The sequence below is a fragment of the Mugil cephalus genome, chromosome 14, assembly GCF_022458985.1.
Source record: "Mugil cephalus isolate CIBA_MC_2020 chromosome 14, CIBA_Mcephalus_1.1, whole genome shotgun sequence".
Taxonomy (NCBI): Eukaryota; Metazoa; Chordata; class Actinopteri; order Mugiliformes; family Mugilidae; genus Mugil; species Mugil cephalus.
The window spans coordinates 1,470,038-1,482,660 of NC_061783.1; the positions used below are offsets into that span (position 1 = coordinate 1,470,038).

General features: G+C 42.4%; 1 protein-coding gene across 4 annotated transcripts in view; it reads right to left on the reverse strand.

The window, feature by feature from the left end:
• The window catches only part of fam49al (family with sequence similarity 49 member A, like), a 29,487-nt gene that overhangs the window by 2,949 nt on the left and 13,915 nt on the right, over positions 1-12,623 (reverse strand). For 2 of the 4 annotated variants that reach the window (XM_047604956.1, XM_047604958.1), the window contains 8 exons: positions 9,282-9,361; positions 5,503-5,624; positions 4,333-4,438; positions 2,065-2,201; positions 1,885-1,962; positions 1,531-1,647; positions 866-945; positions 389-515 (listed from right to left, as the gene is read on the reverse strand). In XM_047604956.1, the coding sequence (XP_047460912.1) occupies positions 389-515; positions 866-945; positions 1,531-1,647; positions 1,885-1,962; positions 2,065-2,201; positions 4,333-4,438; positions 5,503-5,624; positions 9,282-9,354 (840 nt within the window). In that variant the 5' untranslated portion in view covers positions 9,355-9,361. Of the gene's footprint in view, positions 1-388; positions 516-865; positions 946-1,530; positions 1,648-1,884; positions 1,963-2,064; positions 2,202-4,332; positions 4,439-5,502; positions 5,625-9,281; positions 9,362-10,199; positions 10,280-12,623 lie in introns of those variants that run through there. The other 2 variants (XM_047604957.1, XM_047604959.1) reach the window with 2 other exon arrangements.

Sequence of the window (12,623 nt, forward strand, 5' to 3'; positions counted from 1 at the left end):
TGTTTGATTCCAAGTATTTTGATTATTCATATTGTGGACTAGCAGCACCAATGACAGTACAAAGAAGCTTTTACTGCTGTTTTTATCGACTGATGTAAAACCTTCTCACACAACCCTGTACTGATTTACTATCAAAGACATCAAATACTGAAGAGGGCAGTTCAGCACTGTTCTTTGCTTTTATTTAGCTTTTTGGCTATTTTAAATTTTTTGTATTTTGTGTATGTTCAGCACTTTCCTGTAAGAATTGCTTAGATTGACCTTGACTAGCTCTTTTCCTTTCCTAGCTTTAATGCAGAAGACGATCGTTTTATGATAAAACATCAGCCATATCTAGAATTGCATTGACAGCATTAACTTTTGTGTAAGAGCACATATTTTTACTCACATCGATTTTGGAGGTCTTTGCAAAAGCCCCAACAGGGTGAACATGGTCGTACAGGATGATGACACCCACCATCACCCTCATGCAAAACAGCATGGTGTCTGTGTTGGTGAACCGACAGCGGTACTCCCTGGAGTGGAGACAGTGATGGAAGAAAATTGTTTAACAACACTTTGTGAACATTTTTTTTTGTTTTTTTCCCCCAGTTCTGACCAAGGTACAAGATGGTACGTGGAGTCAAGTTGCTACTGACGTTATAGTCGCACAAAGACACATCTAATAAAAGAGACTGAACTGTTTAAATTTAGCATGAAGGACACGGTCTATTGAATTAGTTTCTCTCATGGAGAAGGCCACTTTTGTGTTCACTTGAAAGGGCCTGTTAATGACAACTTAGGTTTCTGGCCTTCAGAGAGAGAACAAAAAGGGGAGATGGATGGATGGAGGAAGGAAGGAAGATAGATAGATAAAAGTACTCACGGAGTCTCCAGCATGACACGACACACACAGGCCATGGTGCTCAGGCAGTCTGTGGTGTCCTCTATGGGCAAGGTCTTATTCTGATTGAAGACAAAAGAGAAATCGGAGCAGATATGAGACTCAGACTGTCCTCCAAAGTTACAACGTGTGCTACCAGTGAGTGTTACTGTATATCGGAGTAGTTGTCATATAGTACATCAAGATTTTACTTTTGATATTTTGATACTTTTGATTCACCCACACGTCCAAAAAAAAGCTATACACAAAATCCCGTGCAGCACATATTAACTGAAAGGGACTAAGATGTTCTTAAATGTTTATGAAATGCAGCAAGAAGAGTTACAATTTAAAACTTAATATCAGTTTAAAACTAGCTAAAGGGGTAAGAGACACTAGCCTGCAGGTCATTCCAACAACAATGGCTTCCTTTGATCAGCCTCAGCCTGCCTTTAAGTTTGACCCATTGTTGAAACTAAGGTGTATTTTTGAGAGTTCACTAGCTCATCGTCGAAGAGGGAAAACTACCTTGAATTGTGCCCCTAATCAGTTTAGGTACTTTCTAAATCAACTGTAAGTCACTCGGTCACAGTTAAGGTCAATCTTGGCTTGAACTCAGTAACAAACATAAAGCTTGAGATCTGACACTAGACGTATGTGGAACGTACCTCTGAAACAAACTTGGTGGTGGCGTTACTCAGAGTCTTCAGCATCGGCGTCGCCTCAGCGTAGAAAAGAGACATCCGATTGGCCATCTCATTGTTAACCTCGTTCTCAGCCTCCAGCTGCGTCCCAAAGCAAAACAGATATCATATTCAGAAAAAATATAATCAGTTGTACTCGTCCAATAATCATGTCATGCAGCAGGTGCAATAAGAGCATAATGATGAAGCCAATCCTGGTTCTAATTAGTGCAACTTGAATGTCAAATGAAACATTGATTGCACATCTCTCTGTGTTGTTCGGGAGAAAGGGAAAGCATTAATGACTGAAGAGGAAACAAATGATCTCCAAGGCCTCACCTGCTGGTTGTTCAGCCTGTTCCTGCTGATGGTCCTCCTGTAGTAGCTGAAGTCATTCTGAATGGCTGGATTTGTCATCTGCATGGTGAGAGAAAACGTAATGTGGTTTCAAAATGGGTTTTTTAATTAATGTACTGTTTCCTCAGCACAGTACAGTCCAGCAAGAATGAATATTTTCACCTTCAGTTCATCAAAGCTGAGTGTAAAGTGGAGGATCTCAGCAAACTGTTTAGCCAGGGCCTGCTCTCTCTCCAGGTGCTGCATGGGAGCGTACGGTGGGCTCGTCAGCGCCTCCAGCAGGCTGCGCAAGGCATTCTCTGCAAGTATGTGCACACTTCAGTGTCAGAAAATCCTCTACTCAAGCAGGAAATTGCATGTCACACTGTACAGCCTGAAGACATTTTCATGTCAACAGCTAAAAAATAAGATGCAGCAGGATTTCAAGTATTGTCAACTCTATGCTGGATATCACAGGATGCCTGCTAGACCCTGCATTTAGTTAAGATAATCAGAATTTTTAAAGCCCACCCAGTATGAGCGAACATGTCTGTTCCCCTGTAACTATTCAATAATTTATTAAATAGTCTGACAAGATGAGCTCGTTAAAAGTTCTGTCCACGGCCCTGTCTCACACCAAACAATCACATGTTTCCTGAGTGATCCAAAAACCAGTGGGCAGGTCAAAGTGTAGGTGTGAACAAAAGCAGTATGATTAGGATACATTTAGAACCGAGGTCTCAGACCACATTACTCCAGCAGTGTGAACGTTGCCTGTTAATGAGCTTCGTCCTTGTGGCTGTTAACTGATAAATTCATCAATAAATACATTTAATTATTGAATACGAGTAGGCTATGTGTAGTGTGGTCAATGGTATTAAGGACATTCAGATTTACTAGCAGGGTGTAGACTATTATTCTTAGTAATTTGATTTAAACTAAGCTTCTGCAGATCAGTAGGATTTGCCCCTATGAACGCAGGCATTAACAATAAATTTCACTCTTACAACAAACACTAAATGGATATTGTCTCTAAGTGGTGCTCCACAGAGACAAAATAGCATCCATGTGTATGTGGCCACTGTACCAGTGACCATCCCCTGTGTCACATATTGAACTAAGCCTTCTGTGGCCTGTAACAAATCAGACACCAGAGCTGGACCTCTGAGGCTCGAGTGTAGTAATGATGCCTCAGAAGCAAAGCCTCCTGGGGCCCCATCCCTTCCTCTGCATTAAAAATGCATAAGGGCCTTCTAAAAATACAGCACTGAAGTGTTTCATCTAAAGGGCCTGAGCACAAACCCCAGTCTCCCTCCTGCTGTTAGCACAGAGCACAGGGTCCCTATCCTCTGCGCTGACTCTCCATGCTTTATAGAGACACATTGGGTAGAGAGACACTGCAGTAGCTTGTTTACCAGACACGAGAGCTCTTCACTTCCCTTGATCAAATAAGCAAATAAATCAAAGATGGTGCAAGGCTTGGAAAGGAGGGGAGATGGTGTAGATTCTCTGAGTTAGGATTTCATCCCCTTTTCTCCACCAGGGTGGAAGTAAAGAACTGTCTGTTTGACTGTATCTCGTAGATACATTAGTGCTGATCCATTATCATCAATTATTAGTCAGCCCTCGTTGTATGGTAAGCTGAGAACACAATGTCCCTGAGATCGAAGTATTATTGGAAGGCAGCGCAGAGGCGGCAGCTGAACTCTATTTCTCTGTTCATACTTCTCTCTCTCTACTCCCTCTGTCTCTCTCAGCACTGGACGGCCATGTACCACTGTTTCCATAGCAACGGCTGCCTGGCTGCTAGGTCAGGATGCTGCAGAGATGGCTGAGAGGACATCATAATGTGTGTGCATGTTAAAGAATGCTGTCAGGCCGACATTCTACTTAAGGAGAAGTGGAGATTCTTTTTTTCTTTTTTTTATCACCTTCACATTGAGCTTCCTCTAATGTAATAACAAACATAATATACAGTGAGTCCCCAGTGCTTTGGCTACATTGTCACTTTAAACACACAAACCACCACATGCAGTATGTGTCTCACACCCCATAGCTGTCAAAGCCGCAAACACAACAGCTAAAACACACAGCTTTATGCACTGCAAGCGCTGCATATGCTTCATATTAAAACAAAACAGTAATTTCACACATATTTCTATCATGAACGAAGAGCAGAGAAAGATGTTTCAGGTTTGTCAGTTTGCAAGAAAAGCTCACATCCTGTTAATGCGACATGAATGTGAGGGATGCTCCTTTTCCTGTGCGCACCCTCAATTCCTGCGTTCACCTCCTATTCTACATTTAACTGCCTGCCATCCTCTGACTCTATACTCTTACAATACTCCCTGCAATAACCTAAGCTTTTACCTCCAGCATGGCCATGAGAGAGTGTGGTACTTCAAATTCAGGTAAGCTTTTTCACAGAGCTTGTGTAATGGTCATGCTTACCAAGTCGCAGGGAGAACTCATAGAACCTCTTCAGCTTGGCCACCAGGGGGCAGACTGCATTCCAGGCCTTCTCCTGGAGAGCAAGGTCGCCTGGGTTCTGGATGGCCTGCAGGTCAGGTAACAGAGGAAGAAGTATTTTAAAAACTTAAACTCTCTTGTTTTTCAAAAGTGTCCAATCTATTCTACTCTTGCTTCCTTAAGCAATATTTGACTTTATTAAACATTTTTTACTTTTGACTTTGGTATTACCTCCATGATACATCGATTTCACACTTTAATGTGATTCAAACTTACCACCAAAATGTAATTCATCTCTGTCAGCTAACACAAATGGAAGATTATTTTTCTTACTGTCAACAGACTGAGATTGACAATCATAAAACAAAAAAATGCCTTAGCTGTGTTCTCAGTACTTTCCTACTTCCCCAAAGTGGCAGTCCCCCATACCAGTTTGTTCCTGCTTAAACTGTAAATCATTTAAAGTTCACAAATATCTGTCTTCCAAAAAAAATAAAAAAAAAATAAAAAATGGCAGGGATGACAGATGTGGGACTTTTATCGTCAATATTAACATCATTCTTATAAAAGATGTCGATTTAAAAATATATTCATGCTCAGCTGCTCCTCCAGTGGAACAGTTGTGATGTTGTAATGGCAAACTCAGCTGCCAGTTAGAATCTGGACGCAGGAGCTTTGAATATGATGACATGTGAAGGATCAAGTCAGGTGAAATATATTGTTATTGCATGGATAGGTGGTTTGTCTAATCTCAAGATTCTAAATTCTCGTGTTAGGAACCAAGGAGAGGAAATGATTCACGACATACAAATGTAGTTAAGCTAATAGCTATCATACTATAGAAAGAACTGGTCTGCAGTAAAGAGTCAAAAAAGCTCAATCTGAATGCAGTGCACTGCAGATGGTGTTCATCTAATGGATGATATTTACGCCTCTGCAATAACATTGCCAAAAAAAAAAAAAACTGTGTTTCTTGGGAAATTACTTTCACACATTTCTCTATCCACCTATTTTTAGTGCACACTGCATGGCATACTCTACAAAATTTCACTGTAGCAGACCATGTGAATTACACATGAGTGTTATTTTTTCCCTGCGCCGCAGCCTGCCAGTTTATTGATGCTGAGCACTCGTCAGGTGCTTGGTGCTCACTTCTCGTATCTCCTGGCCCGCGCCGTTATAGGACTGCAGCTCGGCAAGGATCCCATGAGCCTCCTCCAGCACGGCGCTGACCTGGTTCCACACGGCTGTTTCTGCCTCCGTCGGCTGGGCATCTGTGAGGGGACGGAGGAAGGAAGGGAAGTAAAGAGAAAGAGAGGGAGGGGGAAGTGAGAGTGTGATGTAAGGAGCGGGAACGAGGTGGACATGTTTAGGGGAACACGGAGAGAAGGTTTGAGGAGAGAGGGAGGTTAGTCAGGAAGGAAAAGCTAAAATGATGGCATCCCAGGAGGCTAGATAAAAACCTGAGATCAACTACTGCATGCCTGCAGATCATAACCTCAAATAATCACTGCAACCATAAATATCAAAGGTCAAAATCTGGCCATTAGCACAGAGTTATCGCTAGAAACTTGTAAGGCATCCTCTGTCACACAGCGAGATCTGATTACAGTGTGGTCACCAAATAAAGACCTGAAGATGACGAACGAGTTTCACTTCAGTGAGTAATATGGAAGTTATAACCACTAGTTTAAATGTTGATGGTTTTCAGATGCAGTAAAAGTTCCTGGATTGCACCACTTGTGCCTGACTCCCAAACTGTAATGGCCTCTGCTGTCCATTCAAAAGAGATTTACATGGACCTGGATAAATGTAATTGCCAAATCAGATTCATTTAATAGTCTCATCCATCTTTTTCTCATTTTATGTTTTCACTTCCACTTGTGTGAATGAGTAGAGACTTTTTTTTTTTGCTCTTGAGATTTAATTGTGATAAATGTTAAAACCAAAAAGCAGCAGGGAGGATAACCTCTGCACATGCTCAGCCTTTGTCTTTCTCTGTTTCACATGTGCACACTGAGCAGTACCCATAGTGTAAAGTCAGTGCTTTGCTGCAAGGCACCTCCCTATCACAGTTCTGCTTTGTCGGCCTGTGTGGCGTGTTGCACGTGTTTGAGGGGCACAATTTTGAATGTGTCCTCTTGAGTCATCATTGTGTTCAAAATGAGAGTGTGACTGTGTCCAGACAGCTTTCTACGTGCATTAGCACTGTGTAGATTCCTTTTGCACCTACTACTCTGCCTCCCTGCAGAGAAATATTAATCAGGGAATATTTCCTGTGCTACCTGCCATGATAAACACAGCAAGCACTGCCATTTTCATGACCCCTCACTAATGCTCTCCTTCAATCTTCTAGTAAACAACAACACTGTGGCTGTGTGACTGTGGCCACTAATTAAAATGACTTCAACATAAACTCTTAGCATTTTAAGAAACAAGTCAAGGAAGATTGACACCACTCTTATGTTTGTAAGCTACAGTTAGCTTAGCTTAGCTTAGCTTAGCATAAAGACTAAAAGCAGGGAAAACAGGGTGTCTGTTTTTATAGTGCATGGCAGGTTTTACCTTCACTAAACTCCCCGTTTAACGGGCACTCAATAGTGAGCAGTGAATAGAGATTTCAGTTCTAGTAATTTCACTTCATCGTCAGCAGTAAATATAGTATACTGGAGGTATTTGGACATAGTTCTATGTAATGTTAAGTGCCTTAGAAATATACTGTGGTCACTCCAGGAAGTAACTGCATCCAGCCAAAAAGTCCAGAACCACAAACGATCATTTTTACTTCATCTTATATGTTGACTATCACAGAGTCGGGCTAGCTTTAAGGTGCTTAAGATGTTTAAATGAATCAGGGTTGCTGTGAGTCAGTCCATGATTTGATCTTATGCTTTGATTTAGTGGCCAGTTTTTTTTTTTACAGACAACAGGTAATACCAAGCATCACATGTCATGCGTGATGGAAACATTAGCTGAGAAATCGTTTGCTTGATTTGTTTTGCATCTTGTCATCCAAAAGGAATTGTATCACAATGAGCATGTGACCACAAATTTCATGAGATCGAGGCGCATCTTAAACCAGACTTGGAGCTGTGTGACAGAGGTGAGTGTGTCTCCAGGCTGAGGGGGAGAGCTCACAGATGGCACACGGGTGGGTGAGGGTGGGGGAGGGACGTGTCTAAAGCTGCCATTCCAGAGTCTGACTCATTGCAGTAGCTTTTGAAGTAAAGTGAATCACAGGCATAATAAACGGAGGGTTGTGGGGGGGGGGGGGGTTCTTCCTATTTGACAGCTGACGTCCCTCACCAGCAGTGAGCTCTCCCACTCCCACTGTAACACACAGCCACTAAAGGAAGAGGAGGAGTAGGAGGCAAGCTGTTACAGGGGGAAAGTGGCTGCAGAAGGGCAGAATATGTTGGGATACAGTGCAAAATATCTGCATCTTTAAAATACATTTAGTCGCGTAGTCAGTGTTAAAATCTCCAGTTCATGATTAAGCATACATTTGCAGCAAAAGTAAAAATGTAGTGAAATAAAACATTGTAGGCTAATGATTGAAGAAAGCCCTTAAATAGTTTGGTTTACTTAAAATGTTTTAGCCACATCAGCAGGTTGACTGCAGGCACTTGACACACACAAGAAATGCAGCCTTTTGGTTTGTCTGCACCACAGGAACAGCAGAGGAGCATAGCTCTTAGAATTAGCTCCTATACGTGAAAGTAGGTAGTTGGTTCTACACAAAAGGAACCCGGAGTGATGAGTGATGAAGTGTTTGTGGGTTTGTTGAACACATTAACAGACCTCCAAAGGGCAAACATTGGTGAAATGTTAACCATGTACAAAACAGCTCTTAGTGTTAGCTTCAAAAAGTGTGACAAAACTCTTTAAGATGCCACACTGCCTTTAAATGAGCTTGTGGTTACGACATGGGATGTTGTACGTGTACAGTGGTAATGTTTGCTGTAAAGGGGCTTATAGGGGGACAAGAGGCTGTGGTATCTAAATGCAAACTAATCTCAACTCGGATGATAGTGGCCTTGGTGTAGTTGTGATACCAAGATGACATGTGCTGCTGCTATACCAGCCACTGGACGAATATTACGTTTGGTCCTTAAAGGTCATGCAGAAGGCCTAGTAGCAAACATGCTAACCCACATGTTATTATTGGAGCTGTGAGTGTACCAGCATGCTGCTGTTACCAGACACGATCTGGGAAAATGTTTTACTTGTTGCAGAAACTTCATCAAGATTTTAACACTGAGTGCTGACATCTAAAGTAAAAACTTGTTAGGATGATGATTTCACACTGCATAGTTCAGAAGCCACTGACTGGGAAAATGAGGAAAGGAAAGGATAGAGGTGGTTTTATTTACCAGTCTTTTTCAGCAGCCACTCTTACTTTCAGTTTCTCTTTATCATTCTCACACTCTTCCACACATTGAGTGAGAAGCACATACACTCAGATAGGTCAGACATACAACAACTCACACAATAAAGAATGAGGAGATGAGTAGGTGGAGGGATGACGACAGACTTTTTGTGAGCCGTCGTCATCCCTGGGCAACAGAAACCCACACAGGACCAGCATTCAAGGTTTCTTTCTGCTCAGTTTTTGGAGCTTAGCAGATCAAAGCAACATTGTTGTCATTTTGCTACAGTGTCGCCATGCTATTGTGTATCTGTCTGAGTCTAATAAGATGTGGCGCGTGTGAATAAGACCCTTTACAAAGAAGTCAAATGACTTTCAAATGCCAGTCCCTGGAGCAGAACTTGAAAGATAAACAGAGAGGACGGAGGGGAGAGCTGAAGGGGGGGTAAGTAAAGACATAAAGATGATACAATGGCCAGCTAAGATGGATGGAATGACAAAAAAAGGAAAGGCAACGAAGAGAAAGGGAGAACTCAAAAAAATAAGAAGCGGATGGTCTCACGTTCAAAGTCAAGGAAAACTATTGGGCCATGCTCAAGTTCGGCGCAAGCCAGCACTTTCAGGAGGTTTCCCATGAGCCCCCTGGAACAGAGAGAGGGGAGAAGTCTGGGTGATGAGGGATGGGTGTCGGGGGTTGTGTGCATGTGCTTGTATATGTGCGTGTGTGTGAGCCACATGTGTGTAGAGTGGTGAAGGTGTGTGGAGATGCCGTGGGGGCGGGGTGTGGGATGAGAGGAGGTTGTTGGAATGGCATGGCGGAAGTATGTCCTGGGTGAAGCATGGCAACATGGACGCAGAGCTGCTTTAGTCCCACTCTCACACTTTATTTAAAGATTTCTCAGACATGATGGCAGCAGTGATGATATTTCAAGGCCAATAATGAGATTCTAAATACAAATAACCAGTAACATTAGAGTATACATCTCACTTGCACCTAATTGTCTGGTATTGATGTCAGTGTACATGATATATCAGGTTTCAATAGGAACTGACGGGAAAAAAACACAAATCACCATGCCTTATGTTTGCAGATTCTTTCCCTTTAGAAAGACTAAAAACAAACCTAAAAATAAAACAACACAACACAGTCCACACTTAATATAAATCCCCCATCCCAGGCCAGGTGTTAATACCCTATATAAGGACTCTGTGTTAGGCTTCTAAATGGAAACTGGAACAGCAAATGTGTTATTACTAACTATATACCATTGTTACTTGGAGAGTGGGACTGAAGAGCGTCTGATAATGACAAACCACACCCTCAACAACGCTCCATCACACCATCAACAACTCATCATCCAAACACCACCTCCCCCTTGACCCCGCCCACCGACCCCAAGCTGCATGCCTCTGCTCCGCACACGTGCACTCACGGTTTAAGCACACAGACACATGCACACACACCCTGGTGCTCACTTACTTTCAAAGTCCAGGAAAAAATGTGGACAGTTCTCTAAATCCTTGCCAAGGACCTTAATGAGGTTCCCCATGGCTGGCGACCTGGACAGGAGGAAACAACAAAATGCATACAGTATGCAGAACCTGGCAACCTGCATAAAAACACACAGCAGGCACTTCGACAACACAGCAGGATGTGACTGTTTTAGTTTTCACCCTTCTGCACTTCTCTAATTATCCCCTCTTCCCTTGCTCTTCCATCCTTCTGTCTAAGCAGTATGTCCAGAACGGAGTCAGACATCCCAGTCATAAATGACACTGATCACAGTTTGTGTCCAATACGCAGCGTATGCTGTATTCAATTACAGGAGCCCCTAAATCCAGTAGTGAATCATTTAGCTCACTCATTGGGAGTCACTAGAGCTGAGCAGTGGTTTTAATCCATTTACATTACTATAGTAACCTAATAAAAGCCTGCCATGTTCGGGCCACTCCACCTCTAATGCTCTGTATGTACAGCAGTCTATAGATACTTTATGACATGCTCTTTAAGCTTTCTACCTGAATGCCAGATGCCGGCGCTATATGAAACCAAATATGCCAGCTTCATTAGATAATACAGTTGGCCAGACAGGCAGGACCAGCATGCTTGGGTGTCCAGATTGAAAAGGATATGTCAGGTGTCGACTGATACAGTGGTCCCTGTATTCAGCCTTCACAACACTGGTCAAGCAGATTTATCAGTACAGCCAAATGAGTCAATTGTCCGTCAAGAGATGAGCCAAACCATAAAATTTGGTTTTCGATAAAGTAACGAGAACACAACCACCAACAGTTATGTGTTGCAATTTATGAGGTGGATGCATAATTAATGGACTACCCTTTTTTTCATTACTGTTAAATGAGCAGTCACTTTTTCTCTTTTCTAATTATTTCATATCATACTCATCATCTTTAAATATATCAAATCATATTTGTGTCCCTGTGTGTAAATTCTCACACAAGTCTGTCCTCGGGATATTCTTTCTCTCTATTTTTGGATCTATTTCATTTATTTATTTATTTATTTTTTGCCTCCAGTAATAACACTAGCATCTATACTCAAAACAGAACTCGGTAGTATCAGTACCCACTATCAGTAGCTGGCCACACATAGCTGAAACCCACAGAACCTTATCTACAATTGTAATGAATCTGAAAGTTTCCCATGACACTTAATATGCTATAATTTTATATGAAATTCTAGAATTCCTCCTTTTGCTTGAGTCATCATGCAGCTTCACTAAAGAGAAACAAGCTGGTAATGAATATGTGACGCTGTCATACAGTGTGGAATCAGATTATTTTTCAGAGTCTCAGAGCTGCCTACGCAGGAAATTTCAGGAAAACAGATGTTAACTGAGCAACCTGCAGGTGGACTGACATGCGTACACTGCACTAAACACATACATGAAAAAACAAGTGGAATCCAATTTTCAAAAATGACTCTCAGCAGTGTGATTATGAAAGCTTTAATGGTCTTCTCACTTCTTGATCACTGAGTGACTTCGGTAGCAGAATGCAAGAAGCTGGAGAGTTTTACTTCCTCTGTCCTACCCTGTGTGTTTCTGTGCATTGTTAGCACACAGCAGAGGGCTATCCATTTCCCCCTGCACGTATGATTTATGGTCAGCATTAGCATGTTTATGAGATGCCACCATGCTGCACAAAAAAAGAGGCATGCTCTTTATTTTACTGTTACTCAGCAGGAACTGGTGTTGCAATGCAGCACTGAGGCCCAGGCAGAGGAGGGATGAAGTTACAGTGTCCAGCTGCTGAGACGGCTGACGCTCTCTGAAGTTTCAGATGATGACTGCTGTATTATCCGTCTCATCTGTCTCCTGCTAAATCTGATGGGACGCCGAAAAACAGAGCTGTATGCTGAGTCACTGCTGTAACCTATGAGCATCAGTCCCATTGTGTAAAATGCATCCTGTCTCCACCTGACTTCTCTGCCACCTGCTCCCACACTGTGAACCGACTGTGAATTCATGAATTGCAGATGCTCATCTTTGGCTGGACAAGGTGACTGCAATAGTGCCAACAACGGGATCACAGTCTTTTATGAAGCGCTGAAAGATTTTGATATAGTCGGCTGTTTGTGTGTGTTAGAGGTAGCCTCACACCAGGCAAACACGCAAATCTTAACACACATACACGGGACTCTGAAGCAGCGTGTGGTCCATCCCGAGAGCAGAGCTCGGCTGATGGTTGCCAGGATACTGTTGGCCTGGTGATATTGTCTGCTCGTCTCAGCTGAAGATGGTGTGATAAAAACGCCTCCCTCCAGCTTGCTCACACACTAGGTCAGCTGCTTACAACAATGATCTGATGCATCAGTTCCTATCACTTGTCTTTAAAATAACTGTAAAGACGTGCTTTAAAAGCAGGAAATTAAGAATCTCAC